The sequence below is a fragment of the Bos javanicus genome, chromosome 7, assembly GCF_032452875.1.
Source record: "Bos javanicus breed banteng chromosome 7, ARS-OSU_banteng_1.0, whole genome shotgun sequence".
In the NCBI taxonomy this organism is placed as follows: Eukaryota; Metazoa; Chordata; class Mammalia; order Artiodactyla; family Bovidae; genus Bos; species Bos javanicus.
This window is the reverse complement of record NC_083874.1, coordinates 4,611,996-4,637,438: the sequence shown is the minus strand read 5'-3', so window position 1 is coordinate 4,637,438 and position 25,443 is coordinate 4,611,996. Positions and strand designations below refer to the sequence as shown.

The following is a 25,443-nucleotide window of genomic DNA, read 5'->3' as shown; positions in this document are numbered from 1 at the left end:
GAAAGGGTGGCTAGAATTTACTGAATAATTTTTTAAATTGTTGGTTAAACTATAAGAATGCATAAGAATCCTCACCAGCATTAACTTTTCAATGAATGAAGGCAGGAGAGCATGGGAGTAATAATACAGTTTACCCACAGATAACCCTCAGTTTATCAAGGGTTACAATGGGCCAAGTGTTACAAGGAATTAATCCTGAAGGAATCACGAGGTTAAGCCACTTGCTCAAGGACAGTCAGCTAGGATGTGACAGCTGGAATTTTAACTCAGATATGTCCTGTTCTAGGGCTCTCAAAGAGTCTTCCCTGTGCCCAAGGGCATGTGTGTATCTCTCAAGCTCTTAGCAACCATAAGAGACAGATGCTGTGTCACCCAGACTCACAGTTAACAAATTGAGACCCAGAAAAATTAGACATGTAATACAGAGCATACACATGATAAGACCTCAATAACTAATGATACTTGCTAACACTTAATCTAGGGCTTCCCTGGTGGCTCAGAGTAAAGAACCCACCTGCCAATGCAGGAGACATGGGTTTGATCCCTGGGTTGGGAAGATCCCCTGGAGAAGGAAATGGCAACTCACTCTAGTATCCTTGCCTGGGAAATTCCATGGACAGAGGGGCTTGGTGGGCTACAATCCATGGGGGTCGCAAAAGAGTCAGACACCACCGAGTGACTAAACAACAACACTTATCTAGCAATTGCTATTTGCTCTACTTTGTTTATGTGTTTAACTTGGGTTATCTACCTTAAGAATGTATCCTATCTCAGTATAAATCGTGGTTTTTGGTAGAGACACAAGGGGACAGATAACTAAAAATAGATGTGTGTATGCAGGGCTTCCCTGGTGGCTCAGATTGTAAAGTGTCTGCCTGCAATGCGGGAGACCCGGGTTTGATCCCTGGGTTGGGAAGATCCCCTGGAGAAGGAAATGGCAACCCACTCCAGTACTCTTGCCTGGAAAATTCCATGGACCGAGGAGCCTGGTAGGCTACAGTCCATGGGGTCGCAAAGAGTCGGGAGACTTCACTTTCACTTTCATGCATGGGTTTTTAGACATACATGTACTTCCTAACTCTGACTGATGAGCGAGTTTCTAAGCAATAATACCTGGGTAGCAGTGAGCACACCCAGCGCCTAGATCTTGGTGTCTAAATACCATTCTCCAAGAAAAGGAACTAGGCTCCTTGGAGAGAAGACTGATAGCAGGGATATTCCAAAGTAAGCACAGAAAATCTTGTGGTGCCAAAAGTAAGGAAATACTCAAAGAAACACTGAAACATATTAAAAGGACACAGGAGCGAACTTAAAGGGGAAGCAAAATAAATAATATAGAAATTAATTATAAGCCACAGAATACTCATGACGTCATGGTGATATAAATACTTGAATAAATACATAATTAAGAAGAATGGGCAGCACTTGTTTACAATAGAGTTACATTAAAAGGCACCTTTATGCAAACAACCATGGTAATAATTATTGCTTCCAGGAGCGACGGATGAGTGCTAAAACTAAAAGGCAAAAAAATATGTTAAAAACTAAACAACAACAGAAAACACAACTAAAAAGCCAAGGGTGTTCAAATGGTTCATATCCTATCCCCCCATAGGATACTTATTAATTGCAAAAAAATAGTTACTTGACAGTTGAGAAACAAGAAGATGCTGCCTTAAGTAGGTAATTGAAGTCAACATCACCAACAATGAGACAGCAACATCCCAGTGCCTCCTGATACAGGATGCATTGAGAAGGATGCTATGTCACTTTTATGGGGTTCTTTCCCAAATGGCTCAACTTCAGTCTAATCGTGAGAAAATACTAAAGAAGTCCATAATCGTAGGTATTCCAACAAAACCAGTGGTTCTTTAGTTCTTCTCTTTCAGCCATAAGGGTGGTGTCATCTGCATATCTGAAGTTATTGATGTTTCTCCTGGCAATCTTGATTCCATCTTGTGCTTCATCCAGCCCAGCATTTCTCATGATGTACTCTGCATATAAGTTAAATAAGCAGGGTGACAATATACAGCCTTGACGTACACCTTTCCCAGTTTGGAACCAGTCTGTTGTTCCATGTCTGGTTCTAACTGTTGCTTCTTGACCTGAATACGGGTTTCTCAGGAGGCAGATAAGGTGGTCTGGTATACCCATCTCTAAGAGTTTTCCACAGTTTATTGTGATCCACGCAGTCAAAGGCTTTAGTGTAGTTGATGAAGCAGAAGTAGATGCTTCTGGAATTCTCTTGCTTTTTCTATGATCCAACGGATGTAGGCAATTTGATCTTTGGTTCCTCTGCCTTTTCTAAAACCAGCTTGAACATCTGGAAGTTCTCGGGTCATGTACTATTGAAGCCTGGCTTGGAGAATTTTGAACATTACTTTGCTAACATGTGAGATGAGTGCAATTGTGCAGTAGTTTGAGCATTCTTTGGCATTGCCTTTCTTTGGGATTAGAATGAAAACTGACCTTTTCCAGTCCTGTGGCCACTGCTGAGTATTCCAAATTTGCTGGCATATTGAGTGCAGCACTTTCACAGCATGATCTTTTAGGATTTGAAATAGCTCAGCTGGAATTCCATCACCCCCACGAGCTTTGTTCGCAGTGATGCTTCCTAAGGCCCACTTGACTTCACATTCCAGGATGTCTGGCTCTAGGTGAGTGATCACACCATCGTGGTTATCTGGGTCATTAAGATCTTTTTTTTTTTGTATAGTTCTTCTGTGTATTCTTGCCTTAATATCTTAATATTCTCCTCTTAATATCTTCTGCTTCTGTTAGGTCTATACCATTTATGTCATTTATTGTGCCCACCTTTGCATGAAATGTTCCCTTGGTATCTCTAATTTTCTTGATAAGATCTCTAGTTTTTCCCATTCTATTGTTTTCCTCTATTTCTTTGCATTGATCACTGAGGAAGGCTTTCTTATCTCTCCTTGCTATTCTTTGGAACTCTGCATTTAGCTGGGTATATCTTTCCTTTTCTCCTTTGCCTTTTGCTTCTCTTCTTTTCTAAGCTATTTGTAAGGCCTCCTAAGCAACCATTTTGCCTTTTTGCATTTCTTCTTCTTGGGGATGGTTTTGATCACCACCTCCTGTACAACGTCATGAACCTCCATCCATCATTCTTCAGGCACAGGACTTAGAGACTACAAAATGGCCTGGGTTTCCTAAGAAGGAAGCTAAGATAATTCTTTGATAGAAAAGATTACATTATTCCTACAAGTTTCCCCTCTTTTATGATACATTTTTACTCTTTCAAATTCAGTTAGCATGAGATGGCTCTCATGTTCTGGTATGTCTAATAGTAAGAGATTGTTCTGATAGGGCTTCTGCAAACTGTTTAGTAAGGGTAGTTTCTATTGATCTTAACAGAAGACCTCTGATACAAGGGATTATAAAATATCCTATTAGGGCCATTCCTTCAAATACAATGATTAGGGAGGTCAGGACAGAGATCATTATTATACCTTTCCATTTGACCCCTCAACCATTGTTCCATCAGACTGGAGAAAGGATCATTTTCCCTGAATTTTTCGCCAACTTATTAGCCAAGGTGGTCAGACCTTGCAGGGCTCTTGTTATTGTGCCATCAGGGGTGGTGGTGTTGGGTATGAAAGTATAACACTGACTTCCTATCATAACACATGCTCCCCCTTTTTCTGCCAGGATCATGTCTAAGGCAGTCGGTTCTCCCAGGTGGGCATCTTACTGGTTGAGTCTAATTGTTCTGCTATTCCCTTGACAGTGTCTCTAGTACAGTTGACAAAACTCTGCTGGTTATAATAAATGTAGTTTATCCAACCCACATTTTTACTGATGGTGGACCGCTAGAATAATATTGATTCAAATTCCGATATCTGGTTTCTAGCCTTGAATTCATTAGGGGCACCCCTGGGAACTCTAATTGAGTCCATGTAAACATGTGTATCAGATGACCCACCACGGCTGGTGACATCTCTCTTGCTTCCATGTCTGGTTTGTACAGGGGTTGAGTCAGGGGGTAGAAATGTCAGAGTGAAAGGGACCCCCAGTTGAACTAAAGTGCAAGTCCCACTCCAGTCAGCCAAAGAATCCCGAGCAATGGTTCTCCGAAGTACCACCAGACATCCATCCGGGCCAACGACGATGCGGGTGGATTGCTGCTCTCACAGAACTGGCTTTCTCTGCACCCAGATACATTGCCCGGGAATGCTAATTGCTCCCCCAACAGAGAGAGGCACGAGGTGTGATTAGCATCATGGAATGGGGGTCTGACAGTCTTTGGGGGTCCTACTGGAACCTTTCAGTTGGGAACAACAGTGACAAGGTCCTGCAGGATTTATTGCCCCAAGCTGTATTGTCCTGAAAAAGGGATATCATGCATCCCACGCCCATAGGGTCTGAAGTCCACTCAAGTGGGAATGGTACCACCTGGGCTTCGGGCTTACCTGCCACGAAAGTGTAACAACTGCTCTTGTTTAAGGCTTGGACAGAATATTTAATCCATTCCAACCAGGCATTTGTTTTCCCATATCCAGTCTTGATCTCTGTGGTTTGGTGTAAATCCTTCACCTCTACCATGGTGACCTTAGTAGGGTCATTGGGAACTGGGGGTTGAATTGGTTCAGAAGTTTTGCATCTGTGGCACTAATTAGAAGGTAATTTTTAACAAGTTTAATAGTTAATCTTCCCAGTGGATCTCTCCCAGATATGTCTGCCCCTAGCCCATACCAGGGCTTCCCTGGTGGCTCAGACAGTAAAGAATCTGCCTGCAATCTCTGGGTTGGGAAGATCCCCTGGAGGAGGGCATAGCAACCCACTACAGTATTCTTGCCTGGAGAATCCCCATGAACAGAGGAGTCTGGCGGGCTATAGTCCATGGGGTTGCAAAGAGTCAGACAAGACTGAGCAACTAAGCACAGCACAGTCCATACCAATGCTCAAGAGATGGACTGGTTTTCCCTGGTTTCGTCATTAATAGGAGTGGGTTATGTTGTAGATTCCCACAATCATCTCCGGGTACCCCTCCTTTTCAGGGATAATCTATCTTTTAGTTCCGCTAGGGTGAGAGCTGCTTTAAGTGGCTCAGCCGTATAACCCCCATTCTGGGTAATCCACCATACTTTGGCCCAACTAGAGCAGGGGAGTTGGTGTGGATCATTTCCTGACATGCCCCATACTGGTTCAGGACAAAGGTACTTATGTTCTATAGATAGCTGTGTAGGTTATCACAAGGGAAGACCTGGCAAGCATCAGATTTCACAGTTAGGGGATCTCTGCTTGTGGTCACATTAATAATTAAGTTGATCAGGTAAGGGCTGCCCCCAACAATCTGCATCTTGGTATACAGAATGACCAAGACGGGTATTAAAGTCTTTTCGAAGTCAGCTGTGTAGGATTGGGATGTTGGACCACGGACCGTTGCTCCTCTTGATTAGGGGATTCAGTCCCTTTGACTTGCATGTAATGAGTCCAACCTTTCTCTGCAGTGCAAACAGCTGTTTCAGTTGTCAGCAGCATCTGGTAAGGTCCTTCCCAGGCGGCTCAAGTTTGTCTTCCTTCCAGGTCTTTATCAGGATATGATCACCAGGCCAAAGAAGATGCACCAGAAATCCAAGGGGTGGGTCCTGACACAAGAGGCCCTGCAACCTAAGAGAAGACAGAGTAGAGGAGAGGCCAAGTATATAGTTTCTCAGAAATTGGTCTTTATTTCCACGGTTGACAGGTCAGCAGTTTGACCCAAATATGGTAACCCATACAGCATCTCATACGGGGATCATCGAATATCCTTATAAGGGGCAGTTCTGATTCTGAGAAGAGCAACTGGGAGGCACTTGGTCCGGGAAGTTCGGTTCCTAACATTAATTTAGTTATTCGTTTCTTTAGTGTCTGGATTATCCTTTCTACCTTTCCTTAGGAAGTTATTCCCATTTTATCCCCAGACTTTTTGTACTCCTTAACAGGAGTAGAAATAAAATGATTTCCATTATTTGAATCTATGTTCTCAATTAATCCAAAGCAGGGAATTATGACCTCTCATAGTATCTTAGTTACGTTGCTAGCCATGGCAGTTGACAACGGGATGGCTTCAACCCCATTAGTTAAATGGTCTGCTATTACTAAGAGGCACCTGAGGCGACCAGCTCGAGGCATCCTCTGTATAGTCGACCTGGATACTCTGAAATGGCCTCAGACTCAGGTTTTTCCCCACCGAGGGCTGTTTTTTTTTAACACTAGTTTATTTACCTTTCTGCAAGTAATACAACTTTCATTCAGCTGTTTAGCTATGGTATATATACCTTTGTTATCCATAAACTCTTAAGGCAGATTCACACAGGGCGTGTGGGTCCCAATGACTTCCTCTATGTAACTTGAGTTAACAGTTCTCTCATAATCAGTTTTGAGAGCATCTCTTTTCCATCAGGTAGAAGCCATTTCCCTTCAGAGGTTTTAGAGGCTCCCAGCTTGGCCAATTGTTCTTCTTCCTGGGGTTTGAAAACTGGGGCAATGGAAGGAGGAGGATGGACGGGGATAGGATGGAAATTCGGGGCCTCTGACCTGAGGGCCGTCTCTTTAGCAACTCCATCTGCCAGTCTGATTCTCTGTGTCTCCATAGAATGTCCCCGATGGTGTCCAGGTATATGTACTACTGCTATTCCCTTGAGTAACATTAAGCTTTCCAGCACCTGGGTGATTAACTCTTTATGAATTAGGTCCCATCCCTTGCTATTAATAAGGCCACATTCAGTGCAAATCTTTCTGAAGGTATGTACCACAGCAAAGCCATGTTGAGAGTCTGTGTAGATGGTTTCCGCTTTTCTTTTAGGAATTTTAAGGCTTGGATAAGGGCAAATAATTCACATATCTGGGCAGACCAAGTGTCAGGTAATCTTTCTGATTCAATAACTGTGGATCGCTCCCCATCTGTAATAGAGTACCCGTTGTGTCTTTTCCCTTCCAGCACTGGGAGGAGCCATCTACAGAGAGCTGAAACCCTGTGGAAAAAGGAATTTCCTTGAGGTCAGGTCGAACTTTAGTCTGGTCATCTATGAGATCTACACAGTGATGTTCCACAGGACCCATGTTTCAACTCTGGTCAAGAATTCGGCTGGGTTTCGACAGGTGTCAGTAGTGAGGGCTAGATCATCTCTTTCTAATAGGATAGCTTCATACTTCAGTATCCTGGAATCAGTTAGCCACCTTCCTACCTTCCGATGGAGAATTTCCCTGCCCGGATGTGGTGTGATGACAATCACTGCCCCACCAAATGTCCATTTTCTACTTTGCTCAGTTAATATCACCGTTGCTGCTACTGATTGAATACATTTAGGCCGACCCCCAGTTGCTGAGTCTAGTAACTTATATAAATACACCGCTGGTTGCCTCTCACCTCCGTGTGCCTGGGTCAAGACTCCTAGGCAGTCCCCTTATCTACATTAACATACAGACAGAAAGGTTTTTCTAATGAGGGGAGTACCAGCACAGGGGCAGTGATCAAGGCTTGTTTGAGGGTATCTATTAACAAGAACTGTACAAAAAAGATCTTCACGACCCAGATAATCACGATGGTGTGATCACTGACCTAGAGCCAGGCATCCTGGAATGTGAAGTCAAGTGGGCCTTAGAAAGCATCACTATGAACAAAGCTAGTGGAGGTGATGGAATTCCAGTTGAGCTATTTCAAATCCTGAAAAATGATGCTGTGAAAGTGCTGCACTCAATATGCCAGCAAATTTGGAAAACTCAGCAGTGGCCACAGGACTGGAAAAGTCAGTTTTCATTCCAATCCCAAAGAAAGGCAATGCCAAAGAATGCTCAAACTACCGCACAATTGCACTCATCTCACACGCTAGTAAAGTAACCCTCAAAATTCTCCAAGCCAGGCTTCAGCATTATGTGAACCGTGAATTTCCTGATGTTCAAGCTGGTTTTAGAAAAGGCCGAGGAACCAGAGATCAAATTGCTAACATCCGCTGGATCATGGAAGAAGCAAGAGAGTTCCAGAAAAACATCTATTTCTGCTTTATTGACTATGCCAAAGCCTTTGACTGTGTGGATCACAATAAACTGTGGACAATTCTGAAAGAGATGGGAATACCAGACCTCCTGACCTGCCTCTTGAGAAATTTGTATGCAGGTCAGGAAGCAACAGTTAGAACTGGACATGGAACAACAGACTGCTTCCAAATAGGAAAAGGAGTACGTCAAGGCTGTATATTGTCACCCTGCTTATTTACCTTACATGCAGAGTACATCATGAGAAACGATGGGCTGCAAGAAACACAAGCTGGAATCAAGATTGCCAGGAGAAATATCAATAACCTCAGATATGCAGATGACAGCACCCTTATGGCAGAAAGTGAAGAGGAACTAAAAAGCCTCTTGATGAAAGTGAAAGTGGAGAGTGAAAAACTTGGCTTAAAGCTCAACATTCAGAAAATGAAGATCATGGCATCTGGTCCCATCACTTCATGGTAAATAGATGGGGAAACAGTGGAAACAGTGTCAGACTTTATTTTTCGGGGCTCCAAAATCACTGCAGATGGTGACTGCAGCCATGAAATTAAAAGATGCTTACTCCTTGGAAGGAAAGTTATGACCAACCTAGATAGCATATTCAAAAGCAGAGACATTACTTTGCCAACAAAGGTCTGTCTAGTCGAGGCTATGGTTTTTCCTGTGGTCATGTATGGATGTGAGAGTTGGACTGTGAAGAAAGCTGAGCGCCAAAGAATTGATCCTTTTGAACTGTGGTGTTGGAGAAGACTCTTGAGAGTCCCTTGGACTGCAAGGAGATCCAACCAGTCCATTCTGAAGGAGATCAACCCTGGGATCTCTTTGGAAGGAATGATGCTAAAGCTGAAACTCCAGTACTTTGGCCACCTCATGGGAAGAGTTGACTCATTGGAAAAGACTGATGCTGGGAGGGATTGGGGGCAGGTGGAGAAGGGGATGACAGAGGATGAGATGGCTTGGATGGCATCACTGACTCGATGGACGTGAGTCTGAGTGAACTCCGGGAGTTGGTGATGGACAGGGAGGCCTGGCGTGCTGCGATTCATGGGGTTGCAAAGAGTCGGACACAACTGAGCGACTAAACTGAACTGAACTGATTAACTGTATTTCCTCAGGCCTCCAGAGGACAGGGTCAGCTTCTTCCTCCAAGAGATTGAGATATAGGTCTTTGGTTTTGAGTGTATAGCAATCTGTCCATAACCTACAGTACCCAGTTAATCCTAAGAACTTCCTGAGTTCCCTTTTTGTGCTTGGAAGGGGCATATGGGTACTCCCTGAGAGTCATTTCGGGCCGTCTCTGTTTCCCTTCACTGATCAAATGTCCCAAATACTTGACTTCTTTTTCAACAAACTGTAATCTGGTGTTGGAGACCCTCAGGCCCTGCTGTACTAGAAAATTAAGTAAGCCTGTGTTAGTACTGGTGACCCCTTCCTTGTTTTCCCATCACCTACATATTGAAGGAGTCTTAAGGGAAGGGGGTACCTCAGGTTTTTCTAGTACCTGTTCGAGGACTTGCCCAAAAAACTTGGGTGACTCGGTAAATCCTTAGGGAAGGTCTCTCCAGTGGTCTTGTTGCTCCCTTCCGGTTTGAGGATCTTCCCATTCAAAGGCAAATAGGTCTCTACCGTTCTCAGCTAAAGGTCAAGTCCAAAAGGCATCTTCTGGGTCTACAACACTAAACCACTGATGATTATGAGATATTTTGCTGAGGAGTATATAAGGGTTGGGAACCACAGGGTGTCTACTTCAGAGTAGTTCTCGGTTTACTACCCTCAAATCCTGAAATAATCTATAGGATCCATCAGGTTTTCTTATTGGTAGTATTGGACTATTGAATGTGGACATGCAGGGTTCAAGGAGGCCATCACAGAGCAGGCCTTCTATAACAGGTTCTAATCTGAATCTCCCTTCCAGGGGTGTAGGATACTGTCTTCTGTTTCCCTTTTATCCTTAAGCTCAGTGTGAATAGGGGGAATATTTAGTCCCCTGTGGTTTTCTTCCCTGGTCCAGATGTCAGGGAGAATCTTCTTTTCCTCCTGAGCAGATAGAAAGTTAAGTGAGACTCGAATTTTCTTGTGAGTGATTCTTAACACGATTCACTTATGGCAGAAAGTGAAGGAGAACTAAAGAGCCTCTTGATGAAAGTGAAAGAGGAGAGTGAAAAAGTTGGCTTAAAACTCAGCATTCAGAAAACTAAGATCATGGCAACTGGTCCCATCACTTCATGGCAAATAGTTGGGAAATAGTGGCAGACTTTATTTTGGGGGGCTTCAAAATCATTGCAGATGGTGACTGCAGCCATGGAATTAAAAGACACTTAATCCTTGGAAGAAAAGCTATGACCAACCTATGACCAACCAACAGCATATTCAAAAGCAGAGACATTACTTTGCCAGCAAAGGTCTGTCTAGTCAAAGCTATGGTTTTTCCAGTAGTCATGTATGGATGTGAGAGTTGGACTTTAAAGAAAGCTGAGCACCAAAGAATTGATCCTTTTGAACTGTGGTGTTGGAGAAGACGGTCGCAAGTCCCTTGGACTGCAAGGAGATCAAACCAGTCAATCCTAAAGGAAGTCAGTCCTGAATATTCATTGGAAGGACTGATGCTGAAGCTGAAACTCCAATACTTTGGCCACCTGATGCGCAGAACTGACTCCTTGGAAAAGACCCTGATGCTGGGAAAGACTGAAGGCGGGAGAGGGACGACAGAGGACAAGATGGTTGGATGGCATCTCTGACTCAATGGACATGAGTTTGAGTAAGCTCTGGGAGTTGGTGGTGGACAGGGAAGCCTGGCGTGATGCAGACCATGGGGTCGCAAAGAGGCGGACACGACTGAGCGACTGTACTGAACTGATTCCTAGTTTAGTCATTAGGACTAAATTAGTCCCCTTGGAATTCTGTCTGAGTCTGCATAGTCTTATACTTGAGTCTCTTTAAAGACAGGAACATTGAAACCTTCCGCTTTTACCCCTGAGACTAACAAATGCTCATTGGACAGAGGTAGGTAAGGAGGGTGACATGTCAGAGAGGAACGTGCCACTCCAGAGTCGATCAGGAAGGTGACCTCCTCTTTCTCAGGTCCTACCTCTAAATTTACCAAGAGCTGTTGGTAGGACCCTTCAATGTATAAGAGCTCCTGACCCCTCCATTCCTCATCAAAGTCATGAGAGGTATCACTTTTTCTTTTTTCCTCGACTGAGGACAAAGGCATCCCTCTTGAAATGTCCCTCCTTCCCACACCTGTAGCACTTGATTTCCCCTGGATCCCGCTTCCATTAAATCTTCCTGGAGGTGGTCTTTGTTTTTGATTCTTGGGGCCACCTCTTCCCTGAGTGACCTGTTCTATGGTGGTAAGCATAATCTTAGTTTTCTGTTTTTCTTCATCCCTCCATACATATACTTCTGGGCTTCTCTTAATAATTCTAAACTTTTATCTTTCCAATTGTCTAATTTCTGGAATTTCTTAGACATATATGGCCAACTGTTAGTTACAAAACGAATTTTAACATACGTTGGCCAAGAGGATCATCTAAATTCGATCCAGAGTATTTTCTTATTTAGTCTTTCAATCTATTCAGCTGGCCCTTCATCTTTTCCTTGCTGTATATCAAAGGACTTAGTAACATTTTGGAATCAGGGAACTCTCTGATCCCTTTTATAATTAGGTCCCTGAGATCTCTCTTATGACCCTCTGTTCAGGACTGTTATTATTCCATTGTGGTTCTTGGTTAGGAAATTTTACTCCAGCTGCTAAGACATTTGGGCCAGCTAAGTGTTCCCTTTCCCGAGTGGCCATCACTGCTGTCCAAATCATTGATCTTTCCTCTCTGGAAAACAGAATGCCTAAAATAGATATAAGCTCAGCCCACTTGAAAATTTGAGGGCCTAAAAATTGATCTAACTGGTTTGCGACCCCAGGGGGATTCTCTAATAAGGGCTTCAGTTCTTTCTTCAATTCTCAAACCTCAGAGCTCCTAAGAAGGGGTTGTTCACAAATCCAATTCCCCTTCCTCCTAGGGGACCCTCTTGGAGGGGTTAGAGGGCCTAAGGTTCCTGTCTTTCAGGAGGGAAGGGTAAATTCTGAATGTCCCTTTTACATTGTTCTATGTCCTTCCTCAACTGAGGAAGTGAGGGATGTAGTGCTGGAGAGGGCTCCGAGGCTATGATGGCCAGTTTGAGTTCTCTCTCTTCTGTTATTTCCTCTCCTGCGGCAGTTAAGGCTATTCCTGGGGCAGTTAAGGCTATAGGCTTCCTGAGTTATAAGGAGGAGGCACATAGTCGAGAGAATCCCACTTACTATTTTCCCTCTCCTTGTTTTAACCTAGTTCCATCTTTAAGGGGAATAGAACCACCAGCCCCTTTCTCCAACAAAGAGCATAATCTATTTCTTCCTGGGCAACTGGTCTCTTGTCATTAACATACTGTACAAGCAATTGGCAGATCTAATCTTCATCAAACCCAAACTTAGGCCAAAATACTGTTGGTTTCAATATAGGTTCTTGAGTCCAAAAGAAACAGCAATACTTTATCATCTGTTGTTTCTTTTTCCCTTTCATCATAGGACTATCTCCCCAGTATTGGAGTGTGCGTCCTAGGGGACTGTCTAGGGGAATCTCGTTGTTGGTCTTTCTCTCCTCAGAATCCTTCCTGCCTAAAGAAAATTCTTATTACCCATCCCTATTGTCTGACTGTGTGCTCTTGATTAGAGCCTCAACCCCCCTTTTCTTTCTTCGGAGGTTTCTTGCACTCTTCCCGAGTCACTTCGACTGTCTCTGGCCGTTTCCCTCAAGGGAGAACTATGCCAGAGGAGAGTATATTTCTGCTCTTAGCTTCTTAGCTACTGGCTGGTTGGTATAAGCCCCGGATTAGGTCGGAAAAGACTGCCTTATGCCATATGAAATCACCAAAGGATATTAAGGGAACTATGGATCAGGACTCCACACTCGCTTCCACTCACAGGTCCCATGCACACAAGACAGCCTCCGGGATGATCCGGCCACCAAGGAAATACTTTGTCACCTCTTGTGACGTTTCTTAGAGCTTTCCAGGTGACGCTGGTGGTAAAGAACCCACATCCCAATGCAGGAGACCTAAGAGACTCCGGTTGGATCCCTGGAGGGCATAGCAACCCACTCCAGTATTCTTCCCTGGAGAATCCCCATGGACAGAGGAGTCTGGAGGGCAACACAGTCCATAGGGTCGCACAGAGTCGGACGCGACTGAAGCGACTTAGCACGCACGTGACGTTGCCTACCTTGGTCCCTGCAGGGAGTAACCTGGTCGCCAGTGTGCCTGCCTGGGCCCCTCCCCTGCGTTGCCGATGGACTTCCGACCCGGAGTCCACTGTCAGCCCAAGGGGTAGCAGATTTCCCCTCCCTGGAGGCCACCATAACGAAACAGTGGGATGCATCTCCTGGGGTGGGGAGGAGCGTTCATTCGACCCCTCCAGATGACACGGATCCCAGACGAGCCCCCGGAAATGTCCTCCGCCAGAGCCGCGCGCTCCGAAAATGGATTGGCAAGGCAAACTTTACTTTTGCAGAAGGATGCACAACCAGCATGTGTGACCGGCGAGCACACTGAGTGGGAAGCCCGCTCTGTTTAGCGTGGTTTCACAAGCTAGCGCGATTGGCTAATTCAAGGGACGGGCGAGAACCGTGAACCAGCTAGGTGGGGGAGGGGTCGCCATGTGCAATTTGTTTACACGAACTTGAAGTGAAAGTGAAGTCGCTCAGTCGTGTCCGACTCTTTGCGACCCTATGGACTGTAGCCTACAACGCTCCTCCGTCCAAGGGATTTTCCAGGCAAGAGTACTGGAGTGGGTTGCCATTTCCTTCTCCAATACGAACTTAGAGACTACAAAAAGGCATGGTTTTCCTAAGAAGGAAGCTGATTATATCCTTTTATTGAAAAGGTTACGTTATTCCTACGTCCCTTCCCGGTTCTGGACTGCCGCAGAGCTCAGCTTTTGCAAACTACGCCGGCGCGAGAGGGACTGTTTGATTGGCTATTTGTTGCGTTGAGCCCGCAAATAGAACCTACATGTAAGCCCCACCCCTTCCTGCCACGCCTCCACTCACGCAAGTCGGCCCTGGGCACGTCGCCGCCACGCGCGCGCTCGCACGCAGGGTGCGTGGTGACGTTACGGCGGCGCGGGCGCCATCCCGGAAGCGCGAGCAAGGCCGCCAGATGTGCAGGTGCTACTGCCAGCGACGCCCGGGCCGAGTTCTGGGTGGGGCTGGGGACGCAGGGGCCTCTGGGGATCCAGGCCGGGTTGGGCGCGGTCTCCGGGCTGTCGTGGGGTGGGGCGCGCCGCTGGCAACATCTGGGCACCCCTCCTGCGCACAGGCCTCAGTTTCCCCGTCTGCGCAGTGGATGCGCGGGTGGCGCTGTGGGCAGGATCCGGATCCGCGACGCGAGAGTTGGGGCCACTTGTATTCAGGCTGTGCCTTGTCTCCAAAACCGGGCGTTGGCCTGTTCGGGCCTCAGTTTCCCGGTTTCACAAGGGCGGGGCATGAGAGGATTGGGGAGCCCCACCCCACTCGCGGGTTTTGCTGAGCTTGTGCAGCCCTTTTAAATTCTGTTAAAAGACCTGGGTGGAGTAGCGGCCCCTTCCCGCACTGGTGTGTGACCTTGCGCAATGGAGCCCACCCCTGTGTTGCCCTCGGAGGGGTAGTGTCTGCCTTGTAGGGGGAATTGGGGATTAAATGAAGTGCTGTACAAGTGTTTGTTCTTATTCTTGGAAGCACTGGGGAGGCCATCCTTAGATTTCTTCACGCTGCCCTCGGAGAAGCTCCCTGCCCGGAACCCAGCGCCTCTTATCACTGTTGGTTTCGGTCTCACAAACAGCGTTGTGAGATTCTAATTCTTTGTTATTCCTACTTTGTGGATGACAGATCTAAGAGGTGAGATGACTTTTCCAAGGTCACACAGCCTCCCTCTCTGCGTGTTTTCCCCATAAATGTATTTGGAGCAGGACCAGAGCCTATGCTGGGTCATTTCCACCCTGTATATAGGCCAGACTAACAGTTGGGGAAGGCTTCCTCCACGAGGCATCTGGTGGGAGAGTGTGCCTTGAATCCCTCAGCCCTCACATCTGGGAGCCAGAGACAGGAAAGAGCCCTGCTTTGAAGCAGAACCATTTTCCACAGGTCCAAATGCTGTGCCTGCCAGGCTCTAGCTGCACACGACTAGCACACGACTCTCCTTTGAGAGCCCAAGTGTCCCCTTTATACATGATCTTCTTTGGAAATGTGGAGGGTGTTGGTGTCCATACCTGGCACGGAGTAGGAGCTCAGTAAGCATGGTGACTGGCGCTGGAGGGTGAGGGGAGGGGGGGAGTTATATTTCATCAGGTGTGACAGTTTACCTTGAGAAGGCACATGGGGGCTGCAAACCAATAGCCAGATTCAGCACAAAGAGAAATGTACTCTTGGCCTCTATGGGGTAAATATTAGTTGTTGACATTTGTAAATGAGGTGATTTCACAGGGACAAGAAATCCATGTTTTGGTTTTTTCTTTTTTTTTTTCTGGAAAGAATCATAAGTCTGGCAGGAATCAGGGACAGTAAGAAGCAGCTGTCTTGTCAGACGTAGATACTGAACATCCAGGTCTCGCATTTGTGGATCCTGTGGGCCGCGGGCATTTGAGTTGTGACCCGTGGTTACTGGTTGTGTGTCAATGGCCCAGTACCTCAGTCTCTGAGCATCATTTTCCTCATACATAAATAAGGATGATAGCAGTTGCTGGTGTTTGAAATTGGTGTCTTGTTTAGCATAGAGTTGATGTTCAATAAAGAGGAGGGTAGACGTGGACTCTGAAAGCCCTTCCTGATCCTGTGCATGAATCTTAACCAGTTGCAAGTGGGCTTTTCTGTTGGCCATTAAATGTGCAGATCCCAGAGCCAAGCTATGTCAGGATTCTGGGTTTTTCCTGAATCTCCTCAGGAGGGCCAGTGCTGAAGCTGTGGCCCCTCCTGCCCTAGCATGGTCTTGGAAGTCCCCACCTGCTGGGGTGTAATCTGTGTGCCAGAGAAGCTGGGAGCTGCAGAGCCATCTGGGTTGCTGGGGCTCACTGCCTGGCTTTAAGTTGCTAATAGAAGTCCAGCTTCAGAGCTGAGTTTGAAAGTTTCTGTTTTGCTCTCACCAAATTAAATTCTGGCAATGCCTTGCTGTGAGCTGGGTTCTGGGCTTGGCTCTGGAGAAAGCAGCAAGCCAGAAAGACATGCCTTTGTTCTGCTGCAGCTGACACTGTGGGGGTGACTGGCAAATGGGTCACCTGATGACTAAAATAATTTCAGGAAGAGATGAGACAGTGGAACCATTTAAAAAGGTGAAGTGATGAGAGTGACCAGAGTGGGGGGTCTTTTGGGAGAGAAGGCATTGCGGGGGGAGGGGGTGATGAGGGGACAGCCATATATGTTCTCCCAGTGGGGACAGCAGGTGCAAAGGCAGGGGCGTGTGGGAGGAGGGTGGCAGATCTATGCAGGAGGAAGTTGCCTGTGACTTTGGGCACAAGGGAATTGGGGATGTGGAGGTAGAAGGGGTGATGGGATTCTGATGTGCTTGGGTACAAGTTATAAATATGAACTCCAGTGAGTCTCAAAACACTTCTGAATTTCTGGGATGACAAAGCTGAGGCTCAGGTGGCATGACCCACTTCATGTGGCTTGCGGGGTAGCCAGACCCTCTTATCCATCCCACCTCCCCCACTTCTGATGCAGACCAAAAATTCTTTCTTCCTGCCTGTTTCAGGCAGCGGAGGAGGAGGAAGAGATGGACCCCCCGGACTCGGCCTCGAGGGTCTTCTGTAGCCGCATCCTGAGCATGGTGAATGCGGACGATGTCAGCGCCATCATCCTGGCCCAGAAGAACATGTGAGTGAGGCCAGGGGCCCTGGGTCCCCGGCGTGGGAAGGAATCCACTTGCTGGCCAACATTCTTGCCCTGCCCGCCTCTACCCTGGTCCCACACTGGTGATAAAATGAAGGAAGTGAGCAAATCTTCTGGCTGGCTCCAAAGTAAATTCCTTCCTGGCCTGGAGGCGAGGCCTTGGCACAGGAAGCGGGGCCCAGGGACAGTTTTGCAGCTGTGGACAGTTTGGCGGGGGCCGCAGCAGCTCCTAGCCTGAGGCCTGGGGCGGGGAGACTTGGGTTGAGGGGAGGATAAGGAAGGGGCTGTGGGATTTAAGGGAGCCATGGCTCACTTCCTGTTGGGCGCCTGTTCTCAGAGCCAAGGCTGTCTCTGCAGTGCATGCGGGGTCACTTGGAAGCTCTAGGAATGACCTTTGCCCTCTTTGGGGCTTGGCACTATAGCCACCACAACTTCCCCCTAATTCCAGCATGCTCTCTGACACAATCTTGGGGTGGAATCAGTCTCCTGGGGCTTTATCTTTGTGTCTTGAAGCTAAAAGTTCTTCATTCCACTTATGGCACAGCAGGGACCTGATACCTTGCCTTTCTCGTCCTGTGACAAGGGTGCTGGCTCTGCCTGGTCTCGGCAGCGCCCATCTCCCTCCTGGGTCTTAGGGTCAGATTCAGACCTGGCCCTGGGGGACCCCCAGGCTGAGAGGAGACAAAATCAGACTTGAACCTTCCTGGCCTCAGGGTATCAGGACTGGAGCAGAGAAAGAACCTGGGGAAGCAGGAGAGTCAAAGAGTCTGCTTGAGGGAGAGGGTGAAGGCTACATGAGAAGGGCACCCTTGAGGAGGGTTTTGAAAGCTAAATAGGAGTTTGCTAGCTGTCTCAGACACCAGGTAGAGCTCTGCAGGACACGGGAATGATGTACACCGAGGTCACGGAGCAGGAAAAGGCCTAGCAGGATCAGTTGGCAGGGCCCTGGAGGCTGAGCAGAGGAGTCGGTGCCCTTTTTCTGCTGTCAGGCTGGACCGCTTTGAAAAGACCAACGAGATGCTGCTCAACTTCAACAACCTGTCAAGTGCCCGCCTGCAGCAGATGAACGAGCGCTTCCTGCACCACACAAGGACCCTGGTGGAGATGAAACGGGACTTGGACAGCATCTTCCGCAGGATCAGGTGGGTGCTCCCCCTCCAGCCTCCGTCTCCCACTCCATGCTTCAGGTTCCTCTCCTCTTCCATGAGGGCCGTCCTCTCCACATAGCAGGGTGGGAGACTCAGCTTGTTTGTTTCATAAGGCTTCACCACACACTTAGTATTGGAGAAGGACTGAAAACCTTAGAGTTTCTGAACTTAAGTTTTATTTCTTTTTGAACATGCAACATAGCACCAGACCCATACTGCAAAAGGTAGGCCAGAGCAGACAGTGAAAGGCTAGCCTCCTGTCCGCCTTGGCCTCCACCCAGGTCTTCTCTCAAGAGAAAAATGAGATTCCCGGGGTTTGTGGGTGCTCCTCGAGCCGGTTTCCATGAGAACAGGGAAAGACTGTCCAAGTCCCCAGCCACACAGAACGCTTGACACCCGCACCCCCAGAGCTCACACTGCTGTTGACAGCTGGGCTCCTGGGCCCAGAACCAGCTACAGTGGCATTTCTGGCCGACCGTGCCGCTTCTGCTATTTCAGGAGCAGCCACGTCTGCTGGCAGAGTAGGTGCCACAGATTGAGGGCAACAGGTTGGAGCAAGCTCTACGCAGAAATCACGCAACAGGCCAGATAGATGCTACATAAGAGGGCCTGTTTTCTGGGGCTTCTCACCAGGCTGCCCGCCCACGTGTGGTGTCGCAGGGATGGGGCTAGAGCAGGAACCCCAAAGGTTGACGTGTATCTGGGTCACTCAGTGAAGGTGGAAGTGTTAGTCAGCAAGTTGTGTTTGACTCTCTGCAACACCATGGACTGTAGCCTGCCAGGCTGCTCTGTCCATGGAATTCTCCAGGCCAGAATACTGGAGTGGGTTGCCATTTCCTTTTCCAGGGAGTCTTCCCGACCCAGGGATAGAACCCGAGTCTCCCACATTGCAGGTAGATTCTTTACCGTCTGAGCCACCAGGGAAGCCCTGATGTCCCTCGGGAAGGAGATGAGTGTGTCTGCCCAGGCAGGGACGCCGCAGCAGTGATACTCTGGGGGACGGTTTGGGGCACGGTGCTGGCTGACCAGAGTCAAGGCTGAGAGGCTGTTCTGAAGGTCCTTTTGTAACTCTTTGTAAACAGAATTGCAGTGAAAAAAGTGAAAATCTCAGTTGCTCAGTCATGTCCGACTCTGCGACCCCAGGGACTGCAGCCCGCCAGGCTCCTCGTCCATGGGATTTCCCAGGCAAGGTTACTGGAGTAGGTAGCCATTCCCTTCTCCAAGGGATCTTCCCGACCCAGGTCTCCTGCATTGCAGGCGGGTTCTTTACCATCTGAGTCACCAGGGAAGCCCAAGCAGAACTGCATTACTTCAGGTACGAAGAAAAAACCAGCAGTTGAAAAAGGGAAACAGGTGCCTCTCTGTGAACTTCAGTTTAATGAGTGCCGGTGTTTGGTGCATGGACAGGCAGGCCCTCCTGGCCCCTGTACAGACATCCTCACCCCAGGATGGAAAGACAGGCTGGGACAAGTCCCCAGAGGAGTGGCTGTTGAGGTGAGGGGAAGGGGAGCCTCCTGGAAGGTGGTCCTGGTAGAAGAGGGTGAGACATGAGGCATTACAGGTGGGGGCCGGACCCAGCACTAAGGCCGTGTGGAAGCTGGGCGACAGCAGAACAGTAGCTGCCACCCATCATGGGGGTCGGAGGGCAGGCTGAGCACCCAGCCCCTTCCAGCCTGGAGCAGTGAATGGGGGTCGGAGGGCAGGCTGAGTGCCCAGCCCCCCTCCAGCCTGGGAGCAGTGAGCAGGGGGGCCCTGGCCTGCACCAGGCCCAGCCTGTCTCCTCAGCAGGCTCAGCCCTGTGTGCCTTCCCTTCCCCAACAGGACACTGAAAGGGAAGCTGGCCAGACAGCACCCGGAGGCCTTCAGCCGTAAGTGTCACCCAGAACTCCTGCATCCCACTTCTGGGCTCTGCACCCTTTGATGTCAGTGCCCTCAGCCCAGGGCTGGCTTCTGGAATGTACCCCAAGGGCTGACAGCAGGCCCAGGCCCTGGTGGGTCGTGGGTCCAGAGAGACGTGGGGCAGGGGTCTGGCCTGGTCTTCTTGGCAACCTGCAGAGCAGGTGTTGAGATCAGAATCTCCTCCTTCGGCAGAGGTCGTAACAACGGGGTGTTGACAAGGATGATAGTCCTTAAAAAAAAAAAAAAGAAAGGATGACAGTCCTTAGCCCAGTGAGTGTCATGCACCCACTGCGAGGCAGGCTGTTACCCGTAGCCACCTGTGAGGTGGGGGCTGTGCCCAGAGGGGCAGTGACTTGGCAGCGGAAGCACAGCATCATCCATGCCGAGCCTCACTTTACCCAGTCTGCTGAATGGGCCAAAAGCTCCCCACCACAGGGCTGCTGAAACCACAGGCACAAAGGCAATGCCATCGTTTCCCAGTTTATAGAGCGGGGAGCTGAGGCACAGGCAGGTGAGGGGCCAGGCCCAGGTGACACAGTCAAGAGGGCAGAGCCAGGCTCAGGCTCACCGCCCAGGGCCCATGTAGGCCAGACTCCGGAGAACCTGAGTCCTTACCTCACTTCACCTTGAAGAGAGGCCTCTCACCTGCCAAGGCCTCAGTTTCCTCCTCTGTAAAATGAACAAAGTCCTGTCCTGTGGGGTGGAGATAGCTGTCAGGGGTCATGGGCCCAATTAATCCCTCGTCACAGTGCCCAGTGATGACAGTGACTCAGCCAACTCTTGGGTCGTCTTCCCCCAGACATCCCAGAGGCATCTCTCCTGGAGGACGAAGATGAAGACCCCATTCCGCCTAGCACCACCACCACCATCGCCACCTCAGAACAGAGCACAGGCTCGTGTGACACCAGTCCCGACACTGTCTCGCCCTCCCTCAGCCCTGGCTTTGAGGACCTGTCCCACATCCGGCCTGGTTCCCCTGCCATCAACGGTCGCAGCCATACAGATGACGAGGAGATGCCGGGCGAGTAGCCCTGCTCCCAGGAGCTCCGAGGGGGTCTCAGGGCAGCAGCAGCGTCACTCCCCAGATGTCTGAAGTGGCAATGGAGAACCCTGCCTCGAGATACTCAGCTTTGCCACCCTAGTCTGTCATTTAGGGCTTGCTGAGGGGACAAGGCTCCCTCCTTAGAATTCCTGGGGATCTTTCATTCCTCCTCCTTCCTCACTGAGAACATCTTTTCTGTAGATTCCTCTATCAAACTGGGGATGACCAGTCCATCTGGAGTTGGGCTGGGCACAGGGAGCTTTTCCAGAGTCAGGCCTTAGGTCTACTCTGAACAACACTTCAAGCTTCCCAGAGACCAGAGCCAGATGTCCCCTGCCCCAGCCCCCTGGTCAGAGCCCCCTCAAGACAGTCAAGCACTGTCATCCGAGTCCACCCAGCCCACCCCTGCGCCTACTGGTTCTGGTCTTCTTGCCCCTTCCTCCAATGAGAGTACTGAATCCTTTCTCCAATCATTATCTCAAGGAGGTTTCTGAAACAGTTGTAGAAGGCTCAAGACAGAGATTAGCCATCCACTCAGCCCCAAGCCTGTTTCTCTGACCAGAGGTGTAGACCTCTAGAGCCTAACAAGCCTCTCCTAGGGCCTTTGTGGAGCAAGCCGAGCAACGTTGGAGAACAGAGTTAAGTGGAATATTTTTGTACCCGATGTTTACAGATGCTGTTGGGAAGTTATCAATAAAGAGACTCTGTTACTCTGTTAAAAAGGGGAGGTGCATCTAACAGTGACTTCTTCCATCCCTGGGCCCAGCATCCCAAAACGGGACAGGTGCTGCACGTGGGACAGGCTGGCTGTGGAGCGCCAGGCACCACTGGCCTAGGAGGAGGTGGGGCTGCTTTGGGTGGGGGTCCCCAGTGGTGACAGCCACAACGACCCCACTTCCTATCACCACAGAGGCCTTCCCACTGCTCACATCATTTCCTTACTTCCTTGAATAACTCCTCTAAATCTCAGCCCCAAAGTGGGCTCCTCAGGAAGCTAGATGGGGTCGCATTCCCCATCAGACACTGTCACAGAGTCCCCTCATCTTTGAAGCACTTTCCATTAAGTTATTAAAGGTCTCTTCCCAGACCTCAGAGTGTCTACATTTGCCTGGTCCATAGGGGGCGCCGGGAAGTGGTCAATGAAGAAGGTACCCTGAGCAACGGCTCCACTGTAAAGAAGCCCCCTACAGTGCAGACGTGGGTTCGATCCCTGGGTCAGAAAGATTCCTTGGAGGAGAGCATGGCAATCCACTCCAGTATTCTTGCCTGGAAAATCCCATGGACAGGGGTCTGACAGGCTACTGTCTACAGGGACAGAGTCAGACACGACTGAAGCGATTTAGCACAGCACGCTGCCAAATCCACGGTAACTTCGTCCTCACTTGTTCCCAGCGCTCAGCACTTTTTAACTTCTTCCGTCCCAGAAACAAGACCTTGGGTCCCACCTCATTTCCTTGAGGGAATGCACCAACCCCACCTGCCCTCGGTGCTCCTGTACGCACTCGCCCTGATACCCACTTATGCACAGCAGCCAGAGAGCCTCCAGTGGCTCCAGGGGTCTAGCCCCCGCGCCGCCTCCCGCCTCGACCCCTGCGTCTTTGGACCTGCGGCTTAATTCCTTTCCTTCAGCACAAAGGTCTCTCCTAATCTGTTTAAATATCTCCGGAGCACCAGCTATGTGCGGGCCGTCTTCCAGGAGGTTTGGAGACAGGGCAGTAACACCTGGAAAGGTGCGGCAGTCTTACTACGTGACCCGATGGGTGGGGCTCACAGCCGGAAGCTAGCGGGCCAAGGTCCCACTCAGGCGCCGCGACTTCGTTCGCCAGCACCCACCATGGGGGCGGGGCGGGGCACGACGCGCGGCGCGGATTGTGACGCAAGCACGCAGCGTGCTCGGTGCGCAGGCGCTTTCGGCGGCGAATCGGCGGTTTCCGGTTCCGCCGCCCTTTTTCTCTTCAACCAGGCGGCCGAGCAGGTTGGTGGTGGAGGCCTTGCGGGTTGGCGCTGGGCCGGATTGGTTTGTAGGGTGCGGGGGACTATGGGGGCCCAGGGAACGGAGGCGGCGGCCTGAAGTCCGTGTAGGCGGGCCAGGTTCTGCGGGGTGGCTTAGCAAGGCACGTTGGGCCGGGTTCCGGTCCCGAACTGGGCCCCGCGAGGGAAATCGGTATTTGGAAGGGGAGCTTGCCCGCTCTGCCGGCCCCAGCTATCTGAGGAGGCCTTGGGGAGAGCGTGTGTCCTTCGGGTATGATCCAATTTAATGCGGAGGGGTATTAACTGTAAATTTTTATCGTGGCGGAAACCGTGCCAGTCCCTTCGAAAATATGAAGCCCCTCAGCTGGGTTTCTGTCGCCTTTTTCTAAGTCTGTAAAGAGAGTCTGGTAGTAGCAACTGTTTTCTTAACTTGGAAAATGAAAACGATACCTGTGTAAACACGTACCAGGCACGTGGTTAGCAGTTGTTATTTATGGATTGGATAAAACGCAGGAAGTGTGATCTGAGCATTCGGGTGTAACCCAGAAGGAAGCCGGAGTTATGGGTGTCTGAGCTTGGTATTGGAGAGGAAAAGGGATTGTAGGGAGGAAGGTGTGCGTGTTGGGATGCTACTAAGATGAGATTCCCACCCAGGCTGCAGGAAGAGCAGGGGCTGGTGAGGAGAGGAAGGGTGGGACCTTCAGACCACGCTTGGAGAAAATATGCTTGGCAGGGTGGTGCCCTAAAGTTGAAGATGCAGGCTCAGATGGGCAGAAGGAACCAGGCAGTGAGGTGGGCCTGCAGTTGAGGTCGAGGCATGCATGGGGCTGGCTTGGACTAAACCTGGTCAGCCTGTGAGCTGGGGCTGCTCAGACCTTTAGCAATCACCACTCCCCCCATCCATGCTAACCCTGTCTCCCCAGCAGGCGCAGAGATGCAGATCTTTGTGAAGACCCTGACGGGCAAGACCATCACCCTTGAGGTCGAGCCCAGTGACACCATTGAGAATGTCAAAGCCAAAATCCAAGACAAGGAGGGTGAGTTGGGCTGAGTCTGAGTGCTGCACCCAGTAGGAACCTCAGCCCTGGGTTTCTGCTGTCCTGTGTGCAATGGGTGCTGGGCTTCAACAGATCTCAGCCATGCCAGTGTTCCCCAGTGTCATCTTGGGAAGGCAGCTTGCCCTTCCCACCTCAGTTTCCCTTTTGACAGATTGGGGTAATCCTGGCACAGCCTTGTGGTGGCGGTGGGTGGGGCACGGCGGGAGCTGCCAGCAGTGTGCTTGCAAGAGCCTCTGTAATGGAGGTCCTCTCTCCTTAGGCATCCCACCTGACCAGCAGCGGCTGATCTTCGCGGGCAAACAGCTGGAGGACGGCCGCACTCTGTCAGATTACAATATCCAGAAAGGTACGGGGTGCGGTGGCTAGCAGGGCCTCAGCGAGGCCTAGTACCCAGGATGCAATGCTGACAGTCTGTCACCAGGAGGGAGCTGTAGAGGAGGGTGGTCCTTAAGGTGGGGATCAGATGGCGCTAGGGAGTGTTGCTCTGTAAAGTGCTCTTTTCATTGCTGAAAAGCGTCTCCATCAGTTTTCCGAATGCCCATGGTTTCTCATGTTCTTAGTCACTTTTCTTTTAAGGTCTGTGTGTGTGTATTAATGTTACAAGTATTGTAAAGGAAATCACCACTTTTTCCCTAGCAAAATAAAAGGTTATCCTTGCATCTCTCAGAAATTGCCTTGCCTGTGGGGAAACCGAGGTGGATACCACTGTTGGTGTATATTTATATTAGTCTCCGATTTCATGAGGGCTGGTGACATGACAAGGTGCAGGTTCTGTGGGGTGGCATGTCCATGTGCACATACCCAAGGGGTTCTGATGTAGCCCCATCATACTTGATAAGCTGTGGTCTGGAGGGCCCTGGAGGCTGCCCTCCACCCGTGGGACTGAGGTGGTGAGGCTAGGCTCCGACAGTGTCTCTGCCCTTCATTTCCTGTAGAGTCCACCCTGCACTTGGTGCTTCGTCTGCGAGGCGGCATCATCGAGCCTTCCCTCCGCCAGCTCGCTCAGAAGTACAACTGCGACAAGATGATCTGCCGCAAGTATGTGCTCACGTGCGGGGGCGGGGGCCGCCCTGGGCGTGGGCCGGATGCGCCCTCACCCTCCCTGGTGTCCTTGCACAGGTGTTACGCCCGCCTGCACCCCCGTGCTGTCAACTGCCGCAAGAAGAAGTGCGGCCACACCAACAACCTGCGCCCCAAGAAGAAGGTCAAATAAAGCTCTTCCACCTGCTTCTCCTTTGCCCGCAGGGCGGCCTCCTGCCCAAGCCCCGTGGTCCTGGGCCTCAATAAAGTTTCCCTTTCGTTGACTGGAGCAGTAATTGGTGTCCCTGTGGCTGGTCTGTCCAGTGAAGGGGGGGGTGACTGAGATGTGGACATCTATTGGACTTCGTGTCACTCAGCTCTTCATAGCCCTTGGGGGTCCTGGGTCCTGAGTT

The 25,443-nt window shown here is 49.7% G+C and overlaps 2 protein-coding genes and 1 long non-coding RNA gene across 4 annotated transcripts; 2 read left to right on the top strand and 1 right to left on the bottom strand.

The window, feature by feature from the left end:
• Positions 1 to 14,090: 14,090 nt before the first annotated feature.
• On the top strand, positions 14,091 to 21,693 carry KXD1 (KxDL motif containing 1). 2 transcript variants are annotated; one of them, XM_061421521.1, is made up of 5 exons: positions 14,091 to 14,198; positions 16,756 to 16,877; positions 17,882 to 18,034; positions 19,862 to 19,908; positions 20,739 to 21,693. In XM_061421521.1, the coding sequence occupies exons 2-5, from the start codon at positions 16,777 to 16,779 to the stop codon at positions 20,966 to 20,968; spliced, it is 531 nt and encodes a 176-aa protein (XP_061277505.1). In that variant the 5' UTR covers positions 14,091 to 14,198; positions 16,756 to 16,776; the 3' UTR covers positions 20,969 to 21,693. The 2 variants fall into 2 exon arrangements, with proteins under 2 accessions (XP_061277505.1, XP_061277506.1); XM_061421522.1 differs by lacking the exon at positions 14,091 to 14,198 and adding an exon at positions 14,311 to 14,906.
• On the bottom strand, positions 19,732 to 22,857 carry LOC133250374 (uncharacterized). Its single transcript, XR_009737318.1, has 3 exons — positions 22,500 to 22,857; positions 20,555 to 20,632; positions 19,732 to 20,168 (listed from the first exon to the last, which is right to left on the bottom strand). It is a non-coding gene; the product is annotated as an uncharacterized LOC133250374 (long non-coding RNA).
• Positions 22,858 to 22,876: 19 nt separating this feature from the next.
• UBA52 (ubiquitin A-52 residue ribosomal protein fusion product 1) lies at positions 22,877 to 25,326 on the top strand. Its single transcript, XM_061421523.1, has 5 exons — positions 22,877 to 22,956; positions 23,876 to 23,989; positions 24,270 to 24,356; positions 24,946 to 25,048; positions 25,130 to 25,326. The coding sequence occupies exons 2-5, from the start codon at positions 23,887 to 23,889 to the stop codon at positions 25,221 to 25,223; spliced, it is 387 nt and encodes a 128-aa protein (XP_061277507.1). The 5' UTR covers positions 22,877 to 22,956; positions 23,876 to 23,886; the 3' UTR covers positions 25,224 to 25,326.
• Positions 25,327 to 25,443: the final 117 nt, after the last annotated feature.